The 27,115-nt window shown below is 50.1% G+C and overlaps 1 protein-coding gene across 1 annotated transcript in view; it reads right to left on the reverse strand.

Annotated features, from left to right (window-relative positions):
* Nucleotides 1-18,713: 18,713 nt before the first annotated feature.
* LOC125427901 (structural maintenance of chromosomes protein 1A-like) overlaps nt 18,714-27,115 on the reverse strand; it is a 65,461-nt gene continuing 57,059 nt past the window's right edge. The window contains 4 exon segments of the mRNA XM_048487468.1: nt 18,714-19,160; nt 21,727-21,837; nt 21,933-22,002; nt 24,803-24,954. Of these exon segments, the coding sequence (XP_048343425.1) occupies nt 19,077-19,160; nt 21,727-21,837; nt 21,933-22,002; nt 24,803-24,954 (417 nt within the window). The 3' untranslated portion in view covers nt 18,714-19,076.

The raw sequence follows: 27,115 nt of genomic DNA on the forward strand, positions 1-27,115 counted from the left end.
GAGAGCTAGCAGATCACGAGAGAAGAGGAGAAGAAAGCTCTCTAAGCCTCGCTTCGTGCAGCCATCTCATAGGCTTTCATAAACGTCCTATAAGATGTTCGCGCAGCTCGATCCGCGAGATTTCTTCCACGCTCGCTCTAGCCGTCTGAGCTCCCGTTTCATATGGCGTAGCTCTTCCGGTATACCACGGAGCTAGCCCAAGAGCGAGGGCGCCAGAAGGGACGCCTTGAGGAGCAACGACCTCAATGGCATCGGAAAGCCGGAGCATTCCAGTCTTCCACTTGCTCATCGAGCGTGCCAGCGGGTTCAGGGGTCCTGCAGAGCATTCAGGAAACCGAAGTGGATCCATATAGAGTCTCGGCGGGCGGACATAAATCAGTCCGTCGCCTAGACGGGGGGAGGCATGACAAAGTCCATCCGGACCTTCAGGGCATAATGGTCCGGACCATGGCACTCTATCAATAGAGGAATCTGACCATATTGATTCCCGACCCGAATAGCCAGAGTCCAGCGATGGCGACCAACCTCATGAGGTAGGGCCGGAGTTTATTAAGGAGAGGCCCAGCGTCGCTTAATGGATGACACCTAGGGTCCGGGTGAAAGCCACCGTGACATGAGGTGGTGTAATGCGACATCGGACGCTTGGAAATCCCCAAGACAATAAGTCTTGGGGAACCTCAAAGCCCAGTCGGCCACCACCTCCAGCAAAGCCGCAGCAGACCGTCCCACTGGTGCGCTTAGGCGCACCGGTACACCAAAGAGGGACGGCCAACCTCTCCAGAGCCAACCACTCTAGGGCCGACACACTCCATGCCTGTAATCTCCGGGACCGGGATAGCCCTAAAGAGGAACGGAATCACGGATGGAAGACAGCGCCACGCCGCCTCCGCCCTGTGTGTTACGTGACTGGTGGAGAACCACAGCGAAACCACGGTGGTGAGACCTCGCGTAAAGCGCACTGTCTCTCCTTCACACACCCAGGGTTTTACGGGTGGGATGCAAGCCAGAGTCCAGTCGCTGGACTCCCTAGGAAATCGTGAAGCATTGGGTTGTTTCTGTTGTTAATGGACCTGGCATTGATTAGCACCAGAGACGGCGGGGTGTCCCTGAGCCCAGCTACCTTCGTGTCTCTGGGATAGAGGGTCGGAGGTCAGAAGACGAACCCAGGCATACCCATATCTCGTCCGTGCTTCTCTCATTAGGGCCACAGCCTGCAGCTTATACCTTCTGCCCCCCCCGTCCCATTATTAAAACTGGGATCCCTAGCCCCAATGGAGCCCCCATATTTCCACGCTCTCTGTTTATCTAATGGCCTACTAAATAAATACTAAATCTTTAAAGGTGAGTCCAGACTTACTACTAACAACTAATGATATTAGAACCGATCTGGGAGCTTTACTACCTCTAGAATTTACGTTTCTCGCAGACAAACTAAAAATGTCTAAGCTATCGAACAGCCCTCATGTAGAAATTTCTGAAGCAGTTGCTACATTTTTAATCCATGTTGTACATGATAGATAACAATGATCCTGTTTTGGTGCTTGGAATGTATGGTGCTTCTGGTTTATGCCTAATAAAGGTTTTTGGATTGGATTGGATTGGTCTGAGATCTGATGCGATTGGGCCAGCCTGGGCCATCCAGATCATGACAAGGGGAAAAAAATAGAGGTGGTTTGCCATTGATTGCCTCTGCAGAGCAACCCTGGATTTTTTTTAGGTGGTTTCCAATCCCAACACCAACCAGGGCTGATCCTTCTTTGCTTCTGAGATCTGGCAAGATTGGACTTGCCTGGCCCATCCAGGTCAGAGCAGAAGCAAAGAGGTAGTTTGCCATTACCTGCCTCTGCTCAGCAACCCGGAACTTCCTTAGTGGTCTCCCATCCAAGTTCGAACCAGAACCAAACCTGCTTATCTTCTCCAATCTGATGAGACTGGGCTACCACAGTGGCATAGTGGTTAAGAGATTCCTCTAATCTGGAGAACAGTGGCGTAGCAGGTTAAGGAGCAGCAGTGGCGTAGGAGGTTAAGAGCTCATGTATCTAATCTGGAGGAACCGGGTTTGATTCCCCGCTCTGCCGCCTGAGCTGTGGAGGCTTCTCTGGGGAATTCAGATTAGCCTGTGCACTCCCACACACAACAGCTGGGTGACCTTGGGCTAGTCACAGCTCTTCTGAGCTCTCTCAGCCCCACCCACCTCACAGGGTGTTTGTTGTGAGGGGGGAAGGGCAAGGAGATTGTAAGCCCCTTTGAGTCTCCTGCAGGAGAGAAAGGGGGGATATAAATCCAAACTCTTCTTCAAACTCTTCTTCTAGTCACAGCTCTTTGGAGCTCTCTCAGCCCCACCCACCTCACAGGGTGTTTGTTGTGAGTGGTGGAAGGGCAAGGAGATTGTAAGCCCCTTTGAGTCTCCTACGGGAGAGAAAGGGGGGGGGGATATAAATCCAAACTCTTCCTCTTCTTCTTTCACTTTGGATTTGAGGCATTTCAATTTTTTCCCCTTAATTTTCTCCTCTTCTATCCACTGGGGACTCAAAGCAGCTCACCCTTGTCCTCACCTCCATTCTAGTCTCACAACAGCCCTGCAAGGCAGGTCAGGCCGGGAGCGTGCATCTTGGCACAAATACATCCTGCAAGCATTGATGGCTGAGCAGGTGTTTTAACCTGTATCCTAGTGAAACACTCTAACCGCCACACCATGCTGGCTCTCTCTCTCTCTTTTTTTGCAATATTTGCTGTGGTTACAGCTACACAAACAGAGCACAGAGAGAGGCAAAATAGCTGTCTGACAGAGATACGGATCCTCCGGCCTCCTCACAGTGCTCCAGAAAACTCCCAACAGGGATTCTCCACTTTTCTTTAGTCTAAGGTGACCAGATGGTCACCTTTCTAAAACTGGACAGGAATTGGGTGGGAGGGTCTGGTGTTACAAGCATGCCGCATGAGTCTGCACGGACCTTCATGGGGCGCTCCCGTTTCCCGCCCTGTGACAGGGCGGGAAATGGCAGCACACCAGAAGGCCGTGCGCTCCTGCGGCCGCGCGGGAGGCTGCCGCACTGCCTTGCACCCCAGAAGGCAGTGCGGCAGCCTTCCAAAACCCGGGACATTTGAAAAAACCCACGGGACGCGGGACAAGTTGTTTCAAGGCGGGACTGTCCCGCCAAAAGCGGGATGTCTGGTCAGCCTACTTTAGTCCAGACTCTAAAATAGGGTTGCCAACTCTGGGGTTGGAAAATTCCTGGAAGAGAGTAGACGACTGGGAAAGGCTAAGGGGGCCCACCCTGTAAACACAGTCTGCCTAACCAACACTGCGATGTGACATCTCCCCCACAGGTCAGTAACGACCGGGTGCTACCTTTACCTGTTTAAAGGCCTGTTGAAGAAGAAAAAGAGATTCGATTTATATCCACCCCTTTCTCTCCTGAAGGAGACTCAAAGGGGCTGACAATCTCCTTTCCCTTCCCCCTCCCCCACAACAAACACCCTGTGAGGTAGGTCAGGCTGAGAGAACTCCAAAGAACTGTGACTAGCCCAAGGTCACCCAGCTGGCATGTGTTGGAGTGCACAAGCTAATCTGGTTCCCCAGATAAGCCTCCACAGCTCAAGCGGCAGAGCAGGGAATCAAACCCAGTGCTCCAGATTAGAGTGCACCTGCTCTTAGACCCTGCACCACACTGGCTCCGGAGGACATCTATAGAGTTATTAAGAAACAGCTTTTAAAAATCACTGGGTCTTGGTCCTCATAGGTCTGCCACATGAAGTCACATTCTCCGGACAGACCCCTTTTACAGTAAATAGTCCCTTGGGTCAGGTTGCCAATCTCCTGGAAACCTCTCAAAACTGTAAAATGCTGAATTCCCCAGAGAAGCCACCACAGCTCAGGCGGCAGAGCGGGGAATTAAACCCGGTTCCTCCAGATTAGAGTGCACCTGGTCCAGGGGCGTAACGAGGCAAACTGTAGCCCTGGGCAAAACCTGAGTTGGATGCCACCCCCCCCCCCCCATGGGTGGCCACTCCACCACGACCAATTTTTTTTGCACCAGGACATTGGTGCGTGCAGGGGTGCATTTCTAGACATATCAGCACCGAAATTTCTTTGTATCATCAGGAGACTGTCCTTATGCTACCCCCCAAGTTTGGTGAGGTTTGGTTCAAGGGGTCCAAAGTTATGGACTCCCAAAGGGGGTGCCCCATCCCCTATTGTTTCCAATGGGAGCTAACAGGAGATTGGGGCTACAGTTTTGAGGGTCCATAACTTTGGCCCCCCTGAACCAAACTGCACCAAACTTGGGGGGTAGCATAAGGACAGTCTGCTGATGATACTCTAAAAGCTGCGCCCCCTGCAGGCCAAAATGGAAAACCACTAAAATACCCAAAAACGAACCCTGCATTTTGATGCCCACCACAAGGTGGTGCCCTGGGCAGCTGCCCACCTTGCCCAATGGGCATTACGCCCCTGACCTGGTCTTAGCCACTACGCCACTGCTGGTTTCTGTAAGAGAATTTCCCAACTCACTGGGCCACATGGCCATTTACTGGGAGGCATTTGGGTTTTCTTCTTCTGGCAACAAAATGACTGAGAAGCCCTGTGTTTAAAAAATAACAAAAACCGAGGTGTGCGCTTGCTGGAAAAATAAGCAGGATTGCAACACAATTTCCCCGACATTTTTACAACTTGAGAGAAGGGGTTGCCATCTCCTGTCTGAGAAATAACAGGAGGTTTGGGGGTGAAACTCATGGACAGTGTTTGGGAAAGTGAGGTTCCCCTGGAGAAAATGGCTGCTTCATAGGGCGGCCTTTACGGCAGCGTACCCCTCTGAGGTCCCTCACTTTCCCAAACAATATGTGGAGGCTTATCTGGGGCGTTCAGATTAGCCTGCGCACTCCCACACGCGGCAGCTGGGTGACCTGGGGCTAGTCACAGTTCTTCGGGGCTCTCTCAGCCCCACCCGTCTCACAGGGTGTTTGTTGTGAGGGGGGAGGGGAAAGGAGATTGTCAGCCCCTTTGAGTCTCCTACAGGAGAGAAAGGGGGGGATATAAATATAAATCCAAACTCCTCCTCCTCGTCCTCTTCTTCGTCCTCTTCTTCCTGGGATGAACGCAGGAGAACTTCCCTGGCAGTTAAGTTCTGTGCAACAGCCACTCTGCTTTCCCTGGGCTGCCAGGTCTCGATAGGGAAATTCGTAGAAACTTGCCGCGGGGGTGTTGAACCTGTGGAGAGACCTCAGCAGGAGATAACGCCACAGAGTCCATCCCCCAAAACAATAATCTCCTCCAGGAGAACAGATCTCAGTTGGGATCCCAGGAGATCTCCAGCTGTCACCTGGAGGCGGGCAGTCGTAGCAATGCCCCAGATCCGGCACTGCAGGCATATCAGTGGTGGCGAACCTATGGCACGGGTGCCAGAGGTGGCGCTCAGAGCCCTCTCTGTGGGCATTCACGCACAGAGTTCATCATGTGGGAGGGGGGTGGAAAATCACCCCCCCCACACACACACACATACATCTAGGCTGGCCTGGGCATGATCCTTTACCTGGGAGTAAGCTTGGTTGCTGGCAAGGATCATGATTCACCCATTTGAAGCATTGCACAGTTTCTTCACTAAGCTTACTCCTGAGTAACTCGTGCCTCGAAACCAATTGTTTTTTCTAAACTAAAACCTCAGTATTCAGATTAAATTATTTATCACTTTGTGATAAATAAGTGGGTTTTGGGTTGCAATTTGGGCACTCGGTCTCAAAAAGGTTCGCCCTCACTGCATTATATGTTACCACTCGCCGATGTCACTCATCCAGAAACACAAGGAGTTTATAAACCAGATTAAGTGTGGGCCTCTCTTAATGGTGCAAAAATTCATGATTTTAGTTACAAGCAAATATCTGGCCGCACAGAACATAAGGGTTTTTTTCATTAACATACAATTGTACCTATAAGGCAAGAGGTGTTATTTTTATAATAATGATTCTATATACGAGCCCTCCGGGGGAGGGCGGTCTATAAACCCAATAAATAATAATAATAATAATAATAATAATAATAATAATAATAATAATAATAATAATAATGATGATGATGATGATGATGATGATGATGATGATGATGATGATGATGATGATGATGATGATGATGATGATGATGATGATGATGATGGTGGTGGTGGTGGTGGTGATGATGATGATGATGATGATGATGATGATGATGATGATGATGATGATGATGATGATCACTGAGGAAGGCTGAGCAAGCCCAAACGCATATGGTCCTTTGTTGACCACTGATATAATTGTATCATTGTGTTTGGGATATGTCCAATTTCCACTGACTTTTAAACTGGGGCCTTGAGTTTTTAACTGACTTCATCGTGTACACCAGTGGTTCCCAACCTGGGATTCCGGCACTTCCAGGGGTTTGTGCCAGAGTGTTTTGGGGTGCACCAAAAATGATGTAGTTGGTTTAATAATATGAGGGTCATGGTTTGCCGAGGGGAACACAAGTGAAAAAAGGATGGGAACTACAGGCGTACACTAAATCAATATGTTTATTTTGGTATGCCTTTTTTTTAAAATAAAGTTTTTATTAATATTAATTTAAAAAGGTAAACTTACAAAACAAATGATATAAGTGCTCAGAATCATACATAAAATCAACATAGTATTGACATTTCCTACATACATATATAGATCCATAAATACATATAATACCCTCTACCACCCCTCACCCCTTAGTGCCCCTCACCCATGCTTTGCAAGATAGTAGTGCTTAGAATGTTACTTCGGATATACTTTCTACAAGATATGTACTATAACATTAATCTTTTATCATGAATAGTATTATTACTTCTACATTTACTTCTTACATTACATGTAATATTAATCTCTTATCTTAACTCAGGTAATATATTCCTTGTTATTTTTTTGGTATGCCTTTGTGGATCTCTGAATCTCTGGACTGGCCAAACTGGGATGTGTGTGCGATATGACACCCTTTGCCGCCACGGACGCACACAAACCATGCACACGGCTCAGCTGGCAAGATGGAAGGCGCAGCTGGGAGGGAGTCCAAATGAACGGAGAGCAGCAGGCTGCGAGGGTGGGTGGGAAGAGGCTGGGGCTTCGGGATGACTCAGGGCCTCCCGAGCTAACCCATAATCAGCGCCAGGAACCTGAAACTAAGATTGGAGGCCCTCGTGCGAGGGATGAGTAACAGGAGGAGGGTGGGAGGCAGGAATCCCGGTGACTCCTGCTCCCCGTTTTCCTAGGCCAAACACCTGGATGGCAGGAAACTGATTTGACCATCGGTCCACAGATAGGTGGCCATCTTGGATTCTGCTAGATGTCCCCCCCCCCCACAAGACAATCTGTGGGCGCAAGATGCCGTATCTAGGGAAAATGGGAGTCCAGGGCAAAATCTGAGTCCCCCCAGCAAGGTGCCCAGGTCTACCGCCCTGAGCTGGTGGGCGCAGCCCGGGCCCGGTGCCACCCTCACGTGACTAGATGGCATGCGCCTGGAGACCTGTGACACCACCTGTCCCTCTGGCAGATACGCCCCTCTCTTGGTCCAAACAGGAGCCACACAGGAGGGCTGGCATGCCCTCGGAAGAATTTCCCATTGGCTCAGGCCCAGAATAGTGTACAGAGGCTGTTAGGTTGTCTGCTTCAGGCACACAATAGTCATGAGGAGGGTTGCCAGTTTCCAGGGGGCACCTGGAGTTCTCCCAATATGACCATTGGTCTCCAGGCAACCAAGATACCCTGGGAGGAAATGGCGGCTTTGGAGGGCAGGCTATGGCCTTATACACCAAACCCCACCTTCCCCAGGCTCCCCCCCCCCAAATCACCAGGTATCCCCAGTCCAGAGCTGGCAACCATAGTGAGCCAAGCTTGATTAGAACTCACTTCCCTTCGTGCCCTCACATCCCACCATGCTCATGATGGTTGCCAACCTGCACGGATGGCCTGGAGATCGGCTGAAATTACAATTTAGAAGAGAAGAAGAGTTTTGACTTATCCTTCTCCTGCAGGAGACTCAAGTGGGCTGGATAATCTCCTGTCTCCCCTCACACAACAAACACCTGTGAGGTGGATGGGCTGAGAGAGTCTGAAGAGCTGTGATTGTATTCCAAGGTCGCACCAGGCTGGATGCAGTGTGGGAGTGCACAGGCTAACCGGAATCCCCCAGATAAAAAAAAGAAGAGTTTGGATTTATATCCCCCCTTTCTCTCCTGCAGGAGACTCAAAGGGGCTGACAATCTCCTTGCCCTTCCCCCCTCACAACAAACACCCTGTGAGGTGGGCGGGGCTGAGAGAGCTCCGAAGAGCTGTGATTAGCCCAAGGTCACCCAGCTGGCGTGTGTGGGAGTGCACAGGCTAACCTGAATTCCCCAGATAAGAAGAAGAAGAGTTTGGATTTATATCCCCCCCCTTTCTCTCCTGCAGGAGACTCAAAGGGGCTTGCAATCTCCTTGCCCTTCCCCCCACCACAACAAACATCCTGTGGTGGAGGCGGGGCTGAAAACTCGAAGAGCTGTGGTGTAGGTCACCCAGCTGGCGTGTGTGGGAGTGCACAGGCTAACCTGAATTCCCCAGAGAAGCCTCCACAGCTCAGGCGGCAGAGCGGGGAATCAAACGCGGTCCCTCCAGATTAGATACACGAGCTCTGAATCTCCTACGCCACTGCTGCTCCATTTAATTCCAGGTTATGGAGATTAGTGCCCGTGGAGTGGCTGCTTTTTTAGGATGAACATGGCATTATGCCCCCTGAGGCCCCTCCCCTTCGCAAATCCTGTCCTTTGCAGGCTCCACCCCCAAATCTCCAGGCATTTCAGAGTCAGCAGCCAATTTCACACACTCCCCTTCAACTCTAAAAAAAGATCAACTGGATAGTAAAGTTGTCACGTACACACCGATCCCAGCCTCCTTCCAAGGAGTTCAGGGCCACCCTTTCCCCGATTTATCATTCCCTCACAACAGCCCTGCGGGGTAGGATCGCTATGAGTGTGACCAGCTCGCGGTCGTGCAGCCAGCTGGATGGGAGAGCAGGGATTTGAATCCAGGTCTCTCGCATCCCAATCCAGCACTAGAATGACTCACCAGGAGCCCCGTTGCTCTGGTAACAAGTGACAAGAGATTTTTTTAAAAAATATAACTTCTGTGCCAAGTGGGAAATCACAAGGTAACCGTGTGTGGGGGCGGGGGCGAAACGAGGGAGACCTATACATGATGTTATGGTTTTACGGCAGGAAGCAAGATGCCGCTGTACCTCGTGAAACGCAGCCTCCTTTTCCAAAAGGGCTAAGTTTAGGATTGCGGTTTCTTTAGGCATTTGTGGACACGTTTATGCCATCTCCCCTTGCCTCAAGAGTACAGGACATATCAGATCTGAATACTGGCAACAAGACCAGTCAACTCTTTCCCCTTTCATCGTTTGCTCCGCTGTCCGGCTTTGGCCGCAAAATGCTCGGGGCAAAGACTCACCTTCGCTGCTTTGTTAAAGGCACACCTTAGACCCGTGCCACAATGCAGAGGGGTGCCCTGAGCAGAGAGTGCACATTACTTTTTACACCCATCCCCTCCCCTTCCCTCCCTTGCATGCCACCCCTCACTCCCTCCCCTTCCCTTGCATGCCACCCCTCCCTCCCCTCCCCCTCCCTCCGCTAGGGTGGGTGGGCCATGCCCAGATGCCGGGTCCCCTCCCCTTCCCTCCCTTGCATGCCACCCCTCCCTCCCTCCCCCCCCCCCCCTAGGGTGGGTGGGCCATGTCCAGATGCTGGGTCCCCTCCCCTTCCCCCCTCCCTTGCATGCCCACCCCTCACTCCCTCCTTCTCCTTTGCATGCCACCCTCCTCCCTCCCCTCCTCCCTCCCGCTAGGGTGGGTGGAGCCATGTCCAGATGCCGGGTCCCCTCCCTCCCCTCCCTTGCATGCCACTCCCTCCTCCCTCTCCCCCCAGCTAGGGTGGGTGAGCCGTAATCCAGGGATGTTGGTCCCTCCCCCCCTTTCCCCTCCCCTTGGTAATGCCACCCCTCACTCCCTCCCTTCCCCTTTGCATGCTGCCACCCTCTCCTTTTTCCCTCCCCAGCCTAGGAGTGGGTGGAGGCCATGTCCAGATGTGCTCGGGTCCCTCCCTTCCTTGCATGCCACCCCTCCTCCTCCCTCCCCTTCCTGCTCGGCCCCAAGTGGGTGGGCCATGTCCAGAATGCGGGTCCCCTCCCCTTCCCTCCCTTTGCATGCCACCCCTCCTCCCTCCTTCCTTGCATTGCCACCTCCTCACTCTTCCCCTCCCTCCTTTGGGTGGGTGGAGCCATGCCCAGATGCCGGGTCCCCTCCCCTTCCCTCCCTTTGCATGCCACCTCCCTCCCTCCCCTCCCCCTCTCCCCTCCTCCGCTGGTGGTGGGTGGAGCCATGCCCAGATGCGGGGTCCCTGCAGAAACCTTAATAATGTTTTCAAGTAACTTTATGAAAGTAAAACATTTTAATACAGAACAGCTGCTTCGACACAAGAGGCCCTCTTCCTCCTGAAGATCCCACAGCACCACCTTGGGAGTAGCACCAAGCCTGCCCACACGCACTGCCATTGCTGGAAAAGAAATAACAGCACCCCTGGACGGGCAGTGCAACATGAAGTGGTGGGAGCGTCCGGGAACTGGCAGTGGTGGCAGGGCCTGGTTTGGCACTCCAGAGGTTATGGACTGCAATTCCCATCATGGCCCCTGGGCCAGCGGCCCAGGTGGCCATGCTGGAATTGAAGAGCTGATATCCCTGCTTGAGTCCTGGAGGTCTCGCTCCACTGCAGATGTCGGGGCTGGCGTCAGAGGTGGGATCCAACCAGTTCTCACCACTTCTCCAGAAGTGGTTACTAATTTTTTCTGAGCGCCGAGAAGGGGCTACTAAAGCAACCTCCCTGCCCAACAGGGACTGGAGGTGCGCGTGTGCGGCGGCGCCACTGTTTGAATCCCACCACCATCGGAACCTGTTATTAACATTTTTGGATCCCACCACTGGCTGGTGTCCATGTCCCTCCTCACTGGGTGACCTTGGGTCTATGTTGTGAGGGCAGAATGGGGAAGAGCCATATGAGAGAAACATGCCCGAACACTGAGGTCGAGCAGAGTGGCTCTTCTGCTGGTTCCTTCCCTTGCTGAGGTGCAGAGGGAGGGAATATACAGAGGGCTTTCACCATGGCCTTTGGAACAGCCTCCCCCTAGAAATTTGCCAGGCGCCAACCCTTTATAGGTTTGTGTCTGGCAAAGATTTTCCTCTTCACTCGGGCCTTTGACCCCTCAATGCCCCCACGGGAAGCTGCCGGTCTGGGGAAGGGGAGGGTACGCGGATGGGTTTATTATTTATTTATTTATTTATTACATTTATATACCGCCCTCCCCCGAAGGGCTCAGGGCGGTGAACATGAATATACAAATAGAGCACAAATAAAATCAATAAATCTCAAATCGTTAAATAAATCATAGTAAATGGCTCTATAGTCTTTGAATCATTAAAACCCCATTAAAAGCAGCGTGTTAATATCAAATACAATAAATAATACAAGAGGCGACCTACTAACCACTCCCCTAAAAGAGGGGAGGGACGGCAGGACCCACAGATTTTACCGGGGGGGGGGGACATCAGCGGCCAGCCTCCCCAAAGGCCTGGTGGAACAGCTCAGTCTTGCAGGCCCTGTGGAACTCATTGAGAGTTAATATTATGTAAATTAATATTATGTAAATTGGCTTTACGGTGTTTTTAATGGTTGTCTTATACAGGGAGGTTATTTGATGTGGTTTTTACTGTGGCTTTAATTTTGCAAGCCGCCCTGAGAACTCCATACAGGGTGGGGTACGCGGTTCAAAAATAAATGAAATATATGTCCCCTGTGCTCCCTGGGTACAGGGCAATTGAGCTCAGGAGCTGCCACGCTGAAATGAGCAAGATTTGAACCCGGCAGTGCCTTGGAGAGCAACAAGGTTTCCAGGGTATGTCAGATGCACAGCAAAGGGAGCTCTGACTCTCAAAAGCGATACCCTGGAGATCGAAGGGGCTACTCTACCCAAACCGTGTTCCCCTCTGCAGAACATGGCCTCCCACCTGGGAAACTATCCACAGGGGAGGCTTGAGAGACTTTTGCAATCGCGAACTGAGGTTTTGGGCAAGGAGGGAACATAAGAACTTAGCCTGTGGATCAGACCAAAGTCCATCTAGTCCAGCTCTCTGCTACTGCAGTGGCCCACCAGATTGCCTCTTTGGGAGATCACGTGCAGGAGGTGAAAGCAACCTTCTCTTGGCTGCTGCTGCTCCCGAAGCACCTGGTCTAAGCTAAGGCATTTGCAATCTCAGATCAAAGAGGATCTGGAAGATTGGTAGCCATAAATCGACTTCTCCATAAATCTGTCCAAGCCCTTTAAAAAGCTCTCCAGGTTAGTAGCCATCACCACCTCCCTGGGGCAGCATATTCCAAACACCAAATCACGCGTTGGCGAGTGAAGAAGTGTTTCCTTTTATTAGTCTAACTTCTTCCCCAGCATTTTCAAGGGATGCCCCCCTGGTTCTAGTATTGTGGGAGAAAGAGAGATTTCTCTCTGTGTCAACATTTTCTACCCCATGCATAATTTGTGAACTTCAATCATATCCCCTCAGCCAGCCTCCTCTCAAACTAAAAAAAAAAGGTCCCAAGCGCTGCAGCCTCTCCTCATAGGGAAGATTCTCTGGTCCCTCAATCATCCTTGTTGCCCTTCTCTACTTTTCTATCCTCCTCCAATGTCCTTTTTTTGAGATCACGGGGAAGCAAACCCTGTTTCATCCGTAGCTCAGCCTTTCCCCCAGCAACCCCATAATTTATCTGTACACCGCTTTAAGCCCTTCAGGGATAGGGCGGCATACTACATTTAATTAATAAATAAATAGATAAATAAATAGATAAATAAATAAATAAATAATAAGCTGCCCGGAGACTGCAGGCTTTACGGTTTCTACAGAGAAGTGGTATCCTCAGCTGAACGCGCTGGCAGTAAACCAAAAAAACCCGGCCTGGTCACATCACTCATCTTTAGCACCTTCTCCGGCTCTCCCCGCACCCTTCAGGTCTATTCTCTTTTTATTCCGGGTGAAGGCTCCGGACGACTACGGTCCGCTGCACCCGAAATGCCAGCATGATTTTCCCTGCTTCCTCACTTTGCCGCCCCGACACAAACTCCCAGAGATGACTTCCGTCCACTGGATTAAGGCAACAGTGTTGGCAAGGGAGAGCGGGGATTGGAAGGGCAAGGGGGCAGGAAACCGATAGCTACACACAGAAATGAGCTCAAAAGCATCCAAACGCAGCACGAGAAGGTGTTTTTTGGAAAAGGTGCAGGGCTGCATCAGACGTTCTCACTTCAAAGAAAATCCAGCTTAGCCGACCCATTTGGTTGCAGGGCTATCTTGAACAGAGCAGCATCCTAAATCGGTGGTCTTAAAAGAGGGTAACTTGGCTTAGCACTGCACTGAAAGTCACCAAACCCCAAACATTTAACCCCTAAAATCCAGTTCAGCTCCCTTTCTAGGTTTCAAAGGTACCACCAAGAGCCGGACAGAAATTAAACTGAGACACCAAATATCCCAAGGAAAACACTGCATTTGGAAATGTTCTGGAAAGGCAGTGTTACGGAAGAAGAGCAGTGTCTTCCCTTGCTGGGAAATTCCCTTATACCTGCTGGCACCATGCGGGGATCTCCTGAGGACATCTAGATTGGCCTGCTGAGAAGGTATTCTTCCGCCACAATGCTAGAGCAATCATAAAGTAACAGAGGGGAAACCCTGGAAAATGTCTTATAACAAAACTATGTAACCCCCCTCCCTTCCCATGTGATCTAGCACATGGGGAAAAGGTTTAAGATAAATATCCCAGAGGAATTCGTTGTACTAAGTCAAAAGAGGTCTTAATAAAAAAAATTATTATACAAGAGAGAGAGAAAATAGGGAAAGGGTGGTTGGATTCAAAAAGTGGTAGAAAGGGGGCAAAACCAATCCAGAGACAAGGTACACAACAGATTTTCAAATAAGAGTTTGGATTTATACCCCACTTTTCTCAGCTGCAAGGAGTCTTGAAGTGGCTTACAACCCCCTTTCCCTTCTCCCCACAACAGACACCTTGTGAAGTAGGTGGGGCTGGGAGAGTTGGGAGAGAACTGTGGCGAAGCTAGCCAAAGGTCACTTAGCGAGGCTTGCATGTGCAGGAGCAGGGAAACAAAACCCAAACATTAATAGCAACACGCTTTTATATAAGCACAAATTTTATATAAGCACAAATTAGCACTGTAAAAAACAAATAATTGTCATATGGGAAAGTACTGTTTTAAGCAAGCTACACAAGGTAAATTATTGTTTTATCATGAAAGCTCCAGAAATAACCTGGGCAACTTCAAAGAACAAGATGACAAAGTTCGTCTGGCACCCCACAAAATGTTGAGACTGACGGGGGACAGCGCTCTCCAGTCTCTCTAACTTTAGCGCTATGATTTTTGGAATTGAGATTGCTTATTCCTTAAGGACTGAGGAATGTAGCGTACCGTGTTATTTGGTACCGTGTCTCTAGCCGCGTGTGAAATTACTTACAGGATTGTTGTGTTGTGAGAGTTCAGTTTGCATCTGCACTTCGATATTTCGAGTTGTTCCAGTAAAATTTTTCATGCCTTTCCACTAGAGTTCAGGTTGGAAGCTAACCCCTACTCAACTTCCTGTGGACCCCTGTTTCCCACTGAAGACTTTTCAAGCCACACATGAGAGGGGAGACAGCCGTGACGCCACTCTGGCAGCTTTTAAAAATGTCATTCTAGATCAGGGGTAGGGAACCTGCGGCTCTCCAGATGTTCAGGATTGCCATGCTGGCAGGGGCTGATGGGAATTGTAGTTCCTGAACATCTGGAGAGCCGCAGGATCCTAGATCGATGATGTGAACGCTACAGAGGCCAGTGCCCAGAGTACAACCCCAAAGCCACATATTTGTACGAAAGTGCCAACGGCAATTTAATCTGAATATTAAGGTTTAGTTTACAAGCGTTACTCAGGAGTAAGCTTGGTGAAGCAACTGTGCAACACTTCGAATGGGTGAATCATGACCCTAAGAGGGTTTACTCGGAAGCAAGTCCCATTGCCAGCAACCAAGCTTACTCCCAGGATGCTGTTAAGCCCAGACCAGCTTCGGTGTGTGTGTGTGTGGGTGTGTGTGTGATTTTCCTCCCCTCCACGTGACAGACTCTGTGCAAGTGTGCCCACAGAAAGGGCTCCGAGTGCCACCTCTGGCACCCGTGCCGTAGGTTCGTCACCACGGTTCTAGATCAACTGCCTAAAAAGTCACAAATGTTAAACAATATCGAAAGAAGGAATGGAGCGGAGACTGGATGACAATGTCAGAGATGAGGAAAAACTGCACGCCATCTCATCCCGCTTACCAGGCGACCATCTTTTTCAAGAGCCTCGGAGAAGCGTAAAAAGTGTTGGGAACAAAATTCAACTGATGACCTCAGGCTCCATTTTAAAGCAAGCAAAGTTTCTAGTCCTCATGCTGATCCGACTCGAAAATGTGCTTAAAAATAAAAAACGGGGGCGGCCAAGGAAGCTTTTGCTGTAGCAACCGATAAAGCAATCCCCCCCCCCGACACACACATTTTGCAAAACCAAAATAAACTGTTCAAAGGAGCCATCAAAAAGTGATGAGTTATGTCAGAGAAACCTGATTCAAAGGCTTTCTCACTCCCTGACAGCATGGACTGTCACAGATGTTTATTATTATTTTTAGACTGAAGTCAACACAGCCCTGACTGCAATTCTTTTTGATCAGCGGATCATCCATCAGATCGGGTTCCCCAACCTTTTCTGAGCCTGCGATCCCGTTTGGGATTCTGAAACGGCATCATGACAGCCCTAAAATAACAATGGAAGGCGCCAGCCAGCCATAAAAATGGCTGCGGCTTATCCGGTCACACAGAGAAGATCCTTGTGTTGTGGTGGAAGCGGCTGCCAAAGCAATATTTTTAAAAAATCTGCACAGCCAATCACATCTCCAAGAGTCAGTGAGAAGCCCTGGCTGGGGCAAAATCCTTGCCTGGCCTCACCTACTTCCTAAAAAAAATTGGTGGTTTCCAGAAAAGGTATCAGCGGCACCGTTGCACCCAGATGATCTAGAAGAAGAAGAGGAAGAGTTTGGATTTATATCCCCCCTTTCTCTCCTGTAAGGAGACTCAAAGGGGCTGACAGTCTCCTTGCCCTTCCCCCCTCACAACAAACACCCTGGGAGGTAGGTGGGGCTGAGAGAGCTCCGAGAAGCTGTGACTAGCCCAAGGTCACCCAGCTAGAATGTGTTGGAGTGCACAGGCTAATCTGAATTCCCCAGATAAGCCTCCACAGCTCAGAAGTGACAGGCGGAATCAAACCGGTTCCTCAGATTAGATACCGCGAGGCTCTTAACGCCTCTCGCCCTGCACTGCTCCCCTAGGCATGTCCCAGCCATGAAGCCAGTAGATCTCTGAAAACTGCAGTGACAGGTCAGCTTCCGGCAAGAAATGAACTTGTACCAAACGCATCTTTGCCTTGAAACAAAATAGGTGTCCCTAGTGATACTCTGTCTCACAAAAAGATGTTACCGTATATACTCATGTATAAGTTGAATTTTTCAGCACATTTTTAATGCTGAAAAAGCTCCCCTCGACTTATCTGAGGTCGTCGTACAGTGTTTACTTTGCCGGCCAGCAGGGAAGCAGTTTGTACATGTAGAAGGCACCAAAATTTCAAGGGGTACCCTCAGAAGACACTCTAGGTATACCAGCCAAGTTTGGTAAAGGATTTGGTTCAGGGGTCCAAAAGTTATGGACCCCAAAGGAAAATGCCCCATTCCCCATTGTTTTTTTCAATGGGAGCTATTAGTAGATGGAATTTCTGCTTTGAGGTCCCGCTGCTAGCCCTCTGGAACCAAACTTCACCAAACCTGGCTGGGGTATATCAGAGAGTCTCTTCGATACCAGCCAGGTTTGATGAAGTTTGGGTCAGGATCAAAATTATTGACCCCAAATTATTGACCACATCCCCATTGTTTACAATGGAAGCTATCAAATGAATTTTCCATTTCTGATAATATCCCTCTTGTAGAAATCTAAGTTGGGTTGGACATACAGATGATGATGAGAATCAGTTTTGAAGGATTTTAACTCTTGTGTCTTAGCTTGGTTGCTGGTTGAGCTAAAAGGTTTTGTACTTTTAAAGTTATTGTTGATACCACATTGTTCTTGTTGACCCTCTTTTCCACTTACAGAGCCAGTTTACTGTTTTTCTTTGAAATAAATGTTCAAGCATTTAACCTACTGATGCCTCAGGTAGTGTATTTTATTGGCATCTATTTTTTATTTTGAGGGGTACCAGCAGCTGCATTTCCTCACCCTCGACACCTCTGAGGTCAATAAGTTTTCCCAGTTTTTGTGGTAAAATTAGGTGCCTCGTGACTTATATCTTGGTCGTATATATAAATTATATCTGGTGATTACTATTCGCCGTCAACATACATACGTTCTTCATTGTAGAAAGCTCCACCCGGTCCCAGTGCCTACCTAGCCATGCTCCTCCCCATCTATTTGATGGTAGTCATTCAATGAACTATGAATGCTCTTGCATCAAAGAACTATGTTCAATAATGCAGAAAATAATGGTTTTGACAAAGCATGTATTCGTTCAGGACTATATTCTAATGCCAAAGCATACAATTTTCTCTACTGCTGCCCATCAACTGACTGTATGAACGTCTTTATCTTTATTGATAATAAAACTGCAAGGATTGTCATGCCCTTATATAAAGCCGTGGTGCGACCGCACTTGGAGTACTGTGTGCAGTTCTGGTGCATACATCTCAAAGGATATTGAGGTCGAAAAAAGTGCAGAGAAGGGCAACAAGGATGATTGAGGGACTGGAGCACCTTCCTTATGAGGGAGGGCTGCGGCGTTGGAACTCTTTAGTTTGGAAGGAGGCGTCTGAGGGGATATGATTGAAGTCTATAAAAGTATGCATAGGGTAGAAAATGTTGACAGAGAGAAATATTTCTCTCTTTCTCACAATACTAGAGGAACCAGGGGCATTACGTTGAAAATGCTGGGAAATTAGGACTAATAAAAGGAAACACTTCTTCACGCAATGTGTGATTGGTGTTTGGAATATGCTGCCACAGGAGGTGGTGATGGCCACTAACCTGGATAGCTTTAAAAGGGGCTTGGACAGATTTATGGAGGAAGTAGATCTATGGCTACCAATCTTGATCCTCTTTGATCTGAGATAAATGCCATAACAGACCAGGTGATAGAACCTTGGCAGCAGAAGATGCCTTTCACCTCCTGCATGTGAGCTCCCAAAGGCACCTGGTGGGCCACTGCTGATGGCAGAGAGCTGGACTAGATGGACTCTGGTCTGATCCAGCTGACGAAGCTGTTCTTATGCTCTTATGTTCCTTATCTGAGACAGAGATAATACTAATTGCATTGGCCACTTACCACGAGACTTTCAGCGTGGAAGAGCGGTTTGCCGCTTTTAGAAGGGGGGGGGGCAATTGAGGGGAGCATCAGAAATGTTCAGGGGCCTCCTGACATTGACCCAAGCCTCGAATCGTTTCGAAAAAAAGGCATTCATCATTTTCCAGCTTGTAAGCTAAGCCCGATCCCGCGATGCCAATCTAAATAGATCTTCCATAGGAAAAAAAAACCCAGCAGATGGAAGGTAACAGATTTTAATTTCAAATCACACACAAAATACACATTCGTATGATACCAGGCTAGAAAAAAAAATATCAAGGTTTGCAGCCATCTACTGAGGAGCTCTACACAAGAGAGGAATCCTCGTGAATTCGCCATAATTTTGGTCCTATACAAATAATTCCTCGTGTGCCTTGGCTGTTGTCCAGGGACTTCTTTCTCTTCCCTGCCCCGGCACACACGTTTTAAAAAATACAAACACTAAAAAGTTGCAGGATAAATAAAGGCAGGAGAAAGAGGTCAGGCCTGCAGGAGGCAGAAAGGGAGGAAAGAGAAAAAGGGGGTGGGAATTCGCTGGGCAGTCGTCTGGTCTCTTGCTTCTCTACTGGTCACCTGGATTGGGGTTGGCATCAGGGTACTTCGTGAGATCAAAGGTCAGGACTTTACTGATGACACAGTCTCCTTGCTGTGGGGGGTGGGGGGGGAAAGCAAGGTATAGGCATGAAGTCATCCAACAGTCGCCACCATCAACACCACCCCAGGATTGTTTGGAGATCTCTCTCCTACAGCAGCCCAGGGAACAGGCTGACAAATATTTATCCACCTGACAGTCAGGAAGGGTCTTCCGGATATCAAAAGGGCCCTGTGTTCTGTCATGTCAATGGGCCTCCTGTCTACTCTACTTTCAGTTTCCCACATTCCTTTGAATTGCAACTTGTAACAAACTAAAGGGCACCCAAGTGTGGGCCTTTGGAACTTTCTAACGGCTGAAACATTCCTGCCTTGTTTTACTTTGCCTTTGATGTGAGGTGGGAAAGGGGGGAGGGGGGAAACTGGGGGATGAAAGGTTGTTCCCAAAGTCAGTTCTTTAGAACTGGCTTCTTTAGCCATGCCGATGTCAGTCAATAAAGGCTTCTGATTTGAAACCTAGAGTCGTATATTGGTCTGGAATGCGGGGCTTTCGGCGCTGGCGGAAGGAGGCGACGAGAAAAGATTCCCTATAAGACACCACGTGAAGCTTCCAGATGCCGAATCAGACCCTCCAAAGCCACCATGGTCTACTCAGACCTGGGCATTGCTGGCCAGTCCCATCCTGGCCAGCGGATGACCTTGACTGGCCCACTTATGACAGACTTGGCCTGGCCTAAAGAAGGACCTGTTTAGAACCCGGCTGCTCCCGCGTTAACCTCCCCTTCCCCTCGCGGTGGCAGAATTCCCTCCTTTGAAAGCCCGCGAAGCGATTTATGGCTGGGGCTTTCAAGCACCTCGTCCCCTGCCTTGCTAGAAGCCGGCGTCTTTAGAAAAACCCCACTTGAAGCCGGTTGCCCTGGCTGCCTGCTTCTCGCGAGGCACCTAAAGCCAGTTACGATGAAAAAAAGTAGGTCAAGGGACTTGATGCCTTATAATTGAATAAGCGTATGCATGCAGAGGCCCTTTGGGGGGTCAGGCGGTATAAAGTGAATAAATAATAACCAATATGTTGCCACGGTGGACAGCCTTCATGCAGGTGGTTAAGCCTGTGATTCTTTGTGCCAAATGATGTTGTATGCAGAACTGTTGCCACTGATTCCAAGTTGATCTGTGCCCCTGTCTGTCACTTATCAGCCCCTATTATGCAGAACTGAGTTCAGCCTTTTGGCCCAGCTCTCCACAGTATTTTCTGTTTCTCATGCGGCCCCATGGAAAAAATAATTGCCCACCCCTGGTCTACTCAGACCAGGAACTGGCTCTCTGTGGTCTCCGGCAGAGGTTTTCCACGTCACATTCTTTTAACTAGGTATGTTGGAGACTGAACTTGGGCGCTTCTATGGAGAGGCATAGCTCCAAGGGGACGTGGTGGGGGTGGTGTGTGGCCGCGCCAGCGGCGCCCTGTGGGGGGGGGAGTGGGGTGAGGGCATTCAAGGGTGGACGGTTCGAGGATGAGGCGAGGAGGGGCCGCGCCCGGCTGCTTTCCCCCCTTGCTACGCCTCTGCTTCTACATATCAGGCAGAGGTTCTTTCACAGAGTTTACCCAAGGTTTACTCATGACCCTCCACCAAGGTCAGTATTGTCTACTCAGACTGGCAGCTGCTCCTGTCCCTCAGGCAGGGCGCTTTCCTTCCAGCTTCCTAATTCTTTTGAGTGGAGACGCTGGGGTTTGAACCAGGGGGCTTCGGCATGCCAAGCAGATGCTCTCCCAATGAGCCACGGCTCCTCCCCTTGCTACTGGCTCTTTGTCTGGAGTTGGTCCTGGCTCATGGAATCAGCGGCAGCTGGGGACTTTAGATTCTGCAAATTCATTTTTCTCTCGGACTGTAATTCCCTGGTCCACCGTCTGCTCTCTGGCACCCATTCCAACCCCTGGTTTCCCATAATTGAAGAAAAAATGGCCTTTATTGGACTGTCAGTGGATTCACTTTGCCCTTTGTCCTATTCAGGCTTATAGAAAATTAAAAGGTCCAACTATTGGATAGAGAGTTCTCTACCTAATCACCACAGCCAAGAGGCGTGCTCCCCTGCATTTTCTCTCCCATTTTGAGCAGGGCCACTTAACACTATGTATTGCTTAATAACCCTGTTCAAGGAGCCATAATGCTTTCGCCAGGTTTAATGTTATGCCTTCTGCCTTGTTGCATGGCAGATTTAATAAGCAAGAAAAAAGGCTAAGGTGTGCCCATGCAACGATGGCTCAGTTGAATCTCTGGCCCACCAATTACTACACTGTCTCAGATTCAAGGAAATCAGATCCAAGTATGTGAATCTCACTCCTTTACATTTACCCCATCTCCCCGATTTAATTAGATTACACTACTTGTTGGACAACCCTGATCCTTCTCTCTGTATGATAGTGACAGACTTTCTCCTGGAAATTACTAAACGGCAGTAATTTCCTTCGACCTGTATTGGATATGCTTTTTAATCTGTTTTTTTATTACTGTTGTACTGTTGTCGATGCCAATAAAGGCTTGCTTCTAACACTTGCTACTGGGCTGCCAACTATGTACCAGGCCCGCAGGCCCCTGACGCATGTCTCTCCGCTGCCCCGTTCATACCTCAGGGTAGACACCAATGAGACTCTCCGCCTTGGTGTAGAACTCCTCCTTCAAAGAAATTACGATGGCCTGGAAGTTGCAGGTGGATTGCTCCTTGATGTAGTTGGCCACCTGGGGGAGAGGGAGAATACAGCCAGGTCGACAACCCGCTTAGATCCCAATCCTGCGGAATAGCCCCGCTATCCCGGGCCTCCCATCAGGCTTGCCTTCCCAATGTTGGTGTTGTCCAAAGCTGCATCGATCTCGTCCAAGACAAAGAATGGGGCAGGTTTGTAGCTGGGGACAGAAGAGAGATGTGGTGTCAAGTCCTGGATCTGTAGCAATTATCGGACTCAGTGATTTCAATCAAAAGCCTTTATGGACAGGCGGCAGCGTGGCCTCAGAAGAAGCCAGCTCTACAGACTGACTTCTCAAGCCCCTTTTGTGCCCCCCAAGGTGTCCCGCTCCCCTTCACCCCCCTGAAATATCAAAGTGAGGTATTATAAGAGTTCTTTGAGGGTTGTAAACAGGCATGTGGATAAGGGGGAACCAGTGGACATTGTCTACTTGGATTTCCAAAAGGCTTTTGACAAAGTTCCTCACCAGAGACTATTGAGAAAACTCAGCAATCAAGGCTACCAATCTTGATCCTCTTTGATCTGAGATTGCAAATGCCTTAACAGTCCAGGTGCTCGGGAGCAACAGCCGCAGAAGGCCCTTGCTTTCACCTCCTGCACGTGAGCTCCCAAAGGCACCTGGTGGGCCACTGCGAGTAGCAGAGAGCTGGACTAGATGGACTCTGGTCTGATCCAGCTGGCTTGTTCTTATGTTCTTATAAAACAGGAATGTGAAAGCCATCAGTTCTCAATGCCATAGGAAGGGCTATCAGCCCTCGGGCGCAATCTACATTGCTACAGATCGCAAAGCACAAAGGCAGCCGGAAACCGAAAGTACAGAAAACCCATTATCATGACAGAAACCAAGACCCCATTTGATGCCAGGCATGCCACCTGACCCGTGGCTGTTAAAGCAGCGGTGGGAATACGAGGTTGAGGCTCACTGCTTTCCACTCCCATCCGCCAGCAGCTCACCAGGATGGTGGGCACAGCACCTCATGCTAGATACCGTGGTGGCGAACCTTTGGCACTCCAGATGTTATGGACTACAATTCCCACCAGCCCCTGCCAGCATGGCCAATTGGCCATGCTGGCGAGCTGTAAAGTGTAGTCATGCTTATCTGGAGTATAGGTCCCCTCTTCAGCTGCCCAAGGCTGGGAGCACGGGACCCTTGACTCTACAGCAATGACCCTGGCCACCGATCCACTCCTCACCCCAATTCAAGGGGATGCTTTGGACCTTTAAAGCTGCACACGGCTTGAGACCAGCGCATCAGAAGGACCGCCTTCTCCCACATATCCAGTGGTGGGATCCAAAAATTTTAGTGACAGGTTCCCATGGTGGTGGGATTCAAACTGTGGCGTAAGCGCCAATGGGGCTGAAGGCTGACGGGCGCATTCCTGAAGGCGGGGAGGCATTCCTGGGGCGGGGCGCTGTGGCAAGGGCGCGGCGCTGCTGGAGTCGCTTAGTAGGAAAGCTCAAATGCCGCGCGGGTGCAGGTTCTTAGCCTGCGCCGGTCACCTCCTGCTGTTCTTCCAGTTCTGCAGCGCTACTGCTGAGAGGAGGGGCATAACTAAGGCAAAATCAGGTGGCAAAATCACCCATTAGTAGCCTCTGCGGCACACACAAATAGTGTGTAACCTACTCTCGGGAACCTGTGAGAACCTGCTGGATCCACCTCTGCACATATCCTGCTCGAGGCAGTGCATCGACTGGAAACAGCAAACTGGCCGGGTGGACGCGTTGCTGCTTACATAAGTAGGACTCTAGCCTGGTGTCTGATCCCCTGCTCCTCCACAGAGTGGCCTGCACAATTCTCCATTTTGGCTTCCCAGCATCCCTGTGAGGTAGGTTAGGTTGAGAACGTGAGTCTGGCCCAAGGTCACCCAGCAAGCTTCCACGGTGGAGTGGGGATATGAGCCTTGTTCTCCCAAGTTCTAGTCCGACACTCTAACCCTGTGGTGGCAAACCTTTGGCACCCCAGATGTTATGGACTACAATTCCCAGCAGCCCCTTCCAGCATGGCCAATTGGTTCGCCACCACTGCTCTAACCACTACACCACACTGGCTGACTCCGGGGCTCAGAAGTCTCCCAATAGCGGGCTATGCGGATGGAGGATAATTTGTTTGTTCCCTCCTCAGTTCCTCCCCAAGCCCCAGCTAGAAGAAGAAGAGTTTGGATTCATGCCTTGTTTTTCTCAACTCTAAGGCGTCTCAGCGTCTTTCAAACTTCTTTCCCTTCAATGTCTTGTCGAAGGCTTCCACGGCCGGATTCAACTGGTTCTGGAGGGTTTGCCGGGCTGTGTGGCCGTGGTGGTGGATCCACCAGATTGCGGCCACAGCCAGCTCTCCCTCCAGAAGCCAGTGCTCCTTTCCTCTTCCTCTTCAACAGACGCAGCAGCCAGTGATTGACAGGTGGGGCTGAGAGAGTTTGGAGAGAACTGTGACTAGCCCCGGGTCACCTTGCAGGCTTCATGTGGGGGAGTAGGGATACAAACCCAGTCCTCCAGATTAGAGCATAGGTCAGTGGTGGCGAACCTTTGGCACTCCAGATGTTATGGACAACAATTCCCATCAGCCCCTGCCAGGATGTAGTGTGCATCCTGGCGGGAACTGATAGCAATCCCTGGCATCTAGATGTAAAACCACTCCCTGCAATGGAAGTAATGGCTTCGCGACCCTCAGATGTTATGGACTGGTTCCCATCATCCCCTGCCAGCATCATGCTGGCAGGGCTGATGGGAGCTTGTAATCCATAACTTATGGAAAACTGGATTCTTGACACCTGTGGATTCGAGTCTGCCTGTTTTCATGATCCAGAACTTAAAAGTTTTCAGTGAGGCAATGAGAAGTTAATGCTTTGAGCAGCCTCCGATGGCCGGTTTCCCTTCCACTGCTGCCAGCACCCAAAACACTCCAAAATCCAAAACTTTTCCCTGCACAGAGCCAGCCTTCTCCACGGCACGGCCAGTTTCCCACCTGTGAATGGCAAAGAGCAAAGCTAAGGCTGCCACGGTCTTCTCTCCTCCAGACAGGTTGTCCATGGGCCGAAAACGCTTGCCGGGGGCCACGCAGTTGTAATTGATGCCATCCAGGTAGGGCTCCTCTGGATTTTCCGGACCCAGAAAGGCCTGCAGGAGAAAAATGGAGACGTCAGTCCTTGGGAATCTGCCTGACAGGGGGCTGGACTGGTCAACCATCGCCCCGAATCCCTTTAAACCACCGCAACCGTCTCCTCCAACCAAATTATGATTGTCTGAGGGGAAATTCTGACCATTAGCTTAAGGCTTGAAAGTGAGAAAGCCGTGGAGGACCTGGGTGGGAGTCAGAGGGGAGAATGAATATCCCTTCCTGGGTACGTTGGCATGGAACACACGAAGATGCCTTTCACCACAACATGATCTAGCACAGACCTGGGCATTATACGGCCCGGGGGCCACATCCGGCCCGCCGGATTACCCTGACTGGCCCTTATGACAGACTTGGCCCTGGCCTAAGAGGACCTGTTTAGAACCAGCTGCTCCAGTTAAGAACCGCCACGCCACCCCTCCTCGCAAGCAGTGGCTTCAGGTGATCCCTCCTTTTGAAAGCCCGCAGAAGCGGTTTGCCCTTGGCTGCCTGCTTCTCGCGGGGCTCGCACTTTCAATCGATAGAAAAAAAAAGTAGGTCAAAGGGACTTTAAAGTCTCCCCACTTCTGCTTCGGATTGTTGTCACAGTGGACAACTATGCAGGTGGGATTAAGCCTGTGATTCTTTGTGCCAAATAGTGTTGTATGCAGAACTGTTGCCACTGATTCCAAGTTGATCTGTGCACCTGTCTGTCACTTATCAGCCCGTATTATGCAGAATTGAGTTCAGCCTTTTGGCGGCTCCTCCGGCACAATATTTTCTGTTTCTTATGCGGCCCCATGGAAAAATAATTGCCCACCCCTGATCTAGCAAGACAACATGTGGCCCGCTCTGACGGGCAGCAGCTCTCTGCGGTGTTGCTCACAGCACCTATTTGATGGCCCATTCACCTGGAACTGCCAGGGACTGAACTCAAGACCTTCCCCCATACAAAGGAGATGCTCTACCACTGAGCTGTTGGCCCCTTCAGCTATTGACTCAAACTCTCGCTCCATCAAAGTCAGTGCTGTTCCGCTCCCTCCCTCCCGTCCGACAGCGCCCAGGTCTGCTGCCCGGAGCAGGCGGCGGCACCCAGGTCTACTGCCTGGAGTTGGCGAGGGCAAGCCCATGTCCTACCACCCTGAGCCAGCGAATTGTTAACAGGGGGTCTGGAGCTGGTAAAGCTGCAGGCCCAGCCAGTCTGCGTGGCCCCCCATGTAGTGGGCGGCGTGCCGGGGACATGAGATACCCCATGTCCCCATGGGCAGTACACCCCAAGTTCTATATAAGCCTTATACTGCCCCCTTAAAAAAGAACTGTGGAATGCCCTCTTCTCAAAGCTCCCCTAGCACTTACCTGATTGGGTTTTTATGCCCCACACTAAAATATTCTCATTTGCCCAGCCTTTTAACCCATTGTGTATTCCACCCTACTCACATTTTACTGGCCTCGTCTATTTACCCCGCCGCTCAGATTTGCTGTAAAACACTGTTTTCTCACTGAGAATTATTGTTATACTGCTGGTTTTATTGATCTCCTGTTTTAAACACAAGGATCCAGCGGCTTTTATTGCTAAGAACATAAGAACAAGCCAGCTGGATCAGACCAGAACCCATCTAGTCCAGCTCTCTGCTACTCGCAGTGGCCCACCAGGTGCCTTTGGGAGCTCACGTGCAGGAGGTGAAAGCAATGGCCTTCTGACTGTTGCTCCCGATCACCTGGTCTGCTAAGGCATTTGCAATCTCAGATCAAAGAGGATCAAGATTGGTAGCCATAAATCGACTTCTCCTCCATAAATCTGTCCAAGCCCCTTTTAAAGCTATCCATCAGCATTGCTGCCACGTTGGTTATTACTGTATTTGTTCAGTTTTACTAATGATTGCTTCAGAGGGGGAGCCATACTGGTCCGCAGCACAACAGCCAGATTGAAAACAAGTGGTACCTTAGAACATAAGAACAAGCCAGCTGGATCAGACCAAAGTCCATCTAGTCCAGCTCTCTGCTACTCGCAGTGGCCCACCAGGTGCCTTTGGGAGCTCACATGTAGGATGTGAACGCAATGGCCTTCTGCGGCTGTTGCTCCCGATCACCTGGTCTGTTAAGGCATTTGCAATCTCAATGTGATTGAGATCAATGTGATTTCGGGGGCATGAGATTTTTAGACTCAAAGCTCCTAGCCCAGGG

Source organism: Sphaerodactylus townsendi, linkage group LG03, assembly GCF_021028975.2.
Source record: "Sphaerodactylus townsendi isolate TG3544 linkage group LG03, MPM_Stown_v2.3, whole genome shotgun sequence".
In the NCBI taxonomy this organism is placed as follows: domain Eukaryota; kingdom Metazoa; phylum Chordata; class Lepidosauria; order Squamata; family Sphaerodactylidae; genus Sphaerodactylus; species Sphaerodactylus townsendi.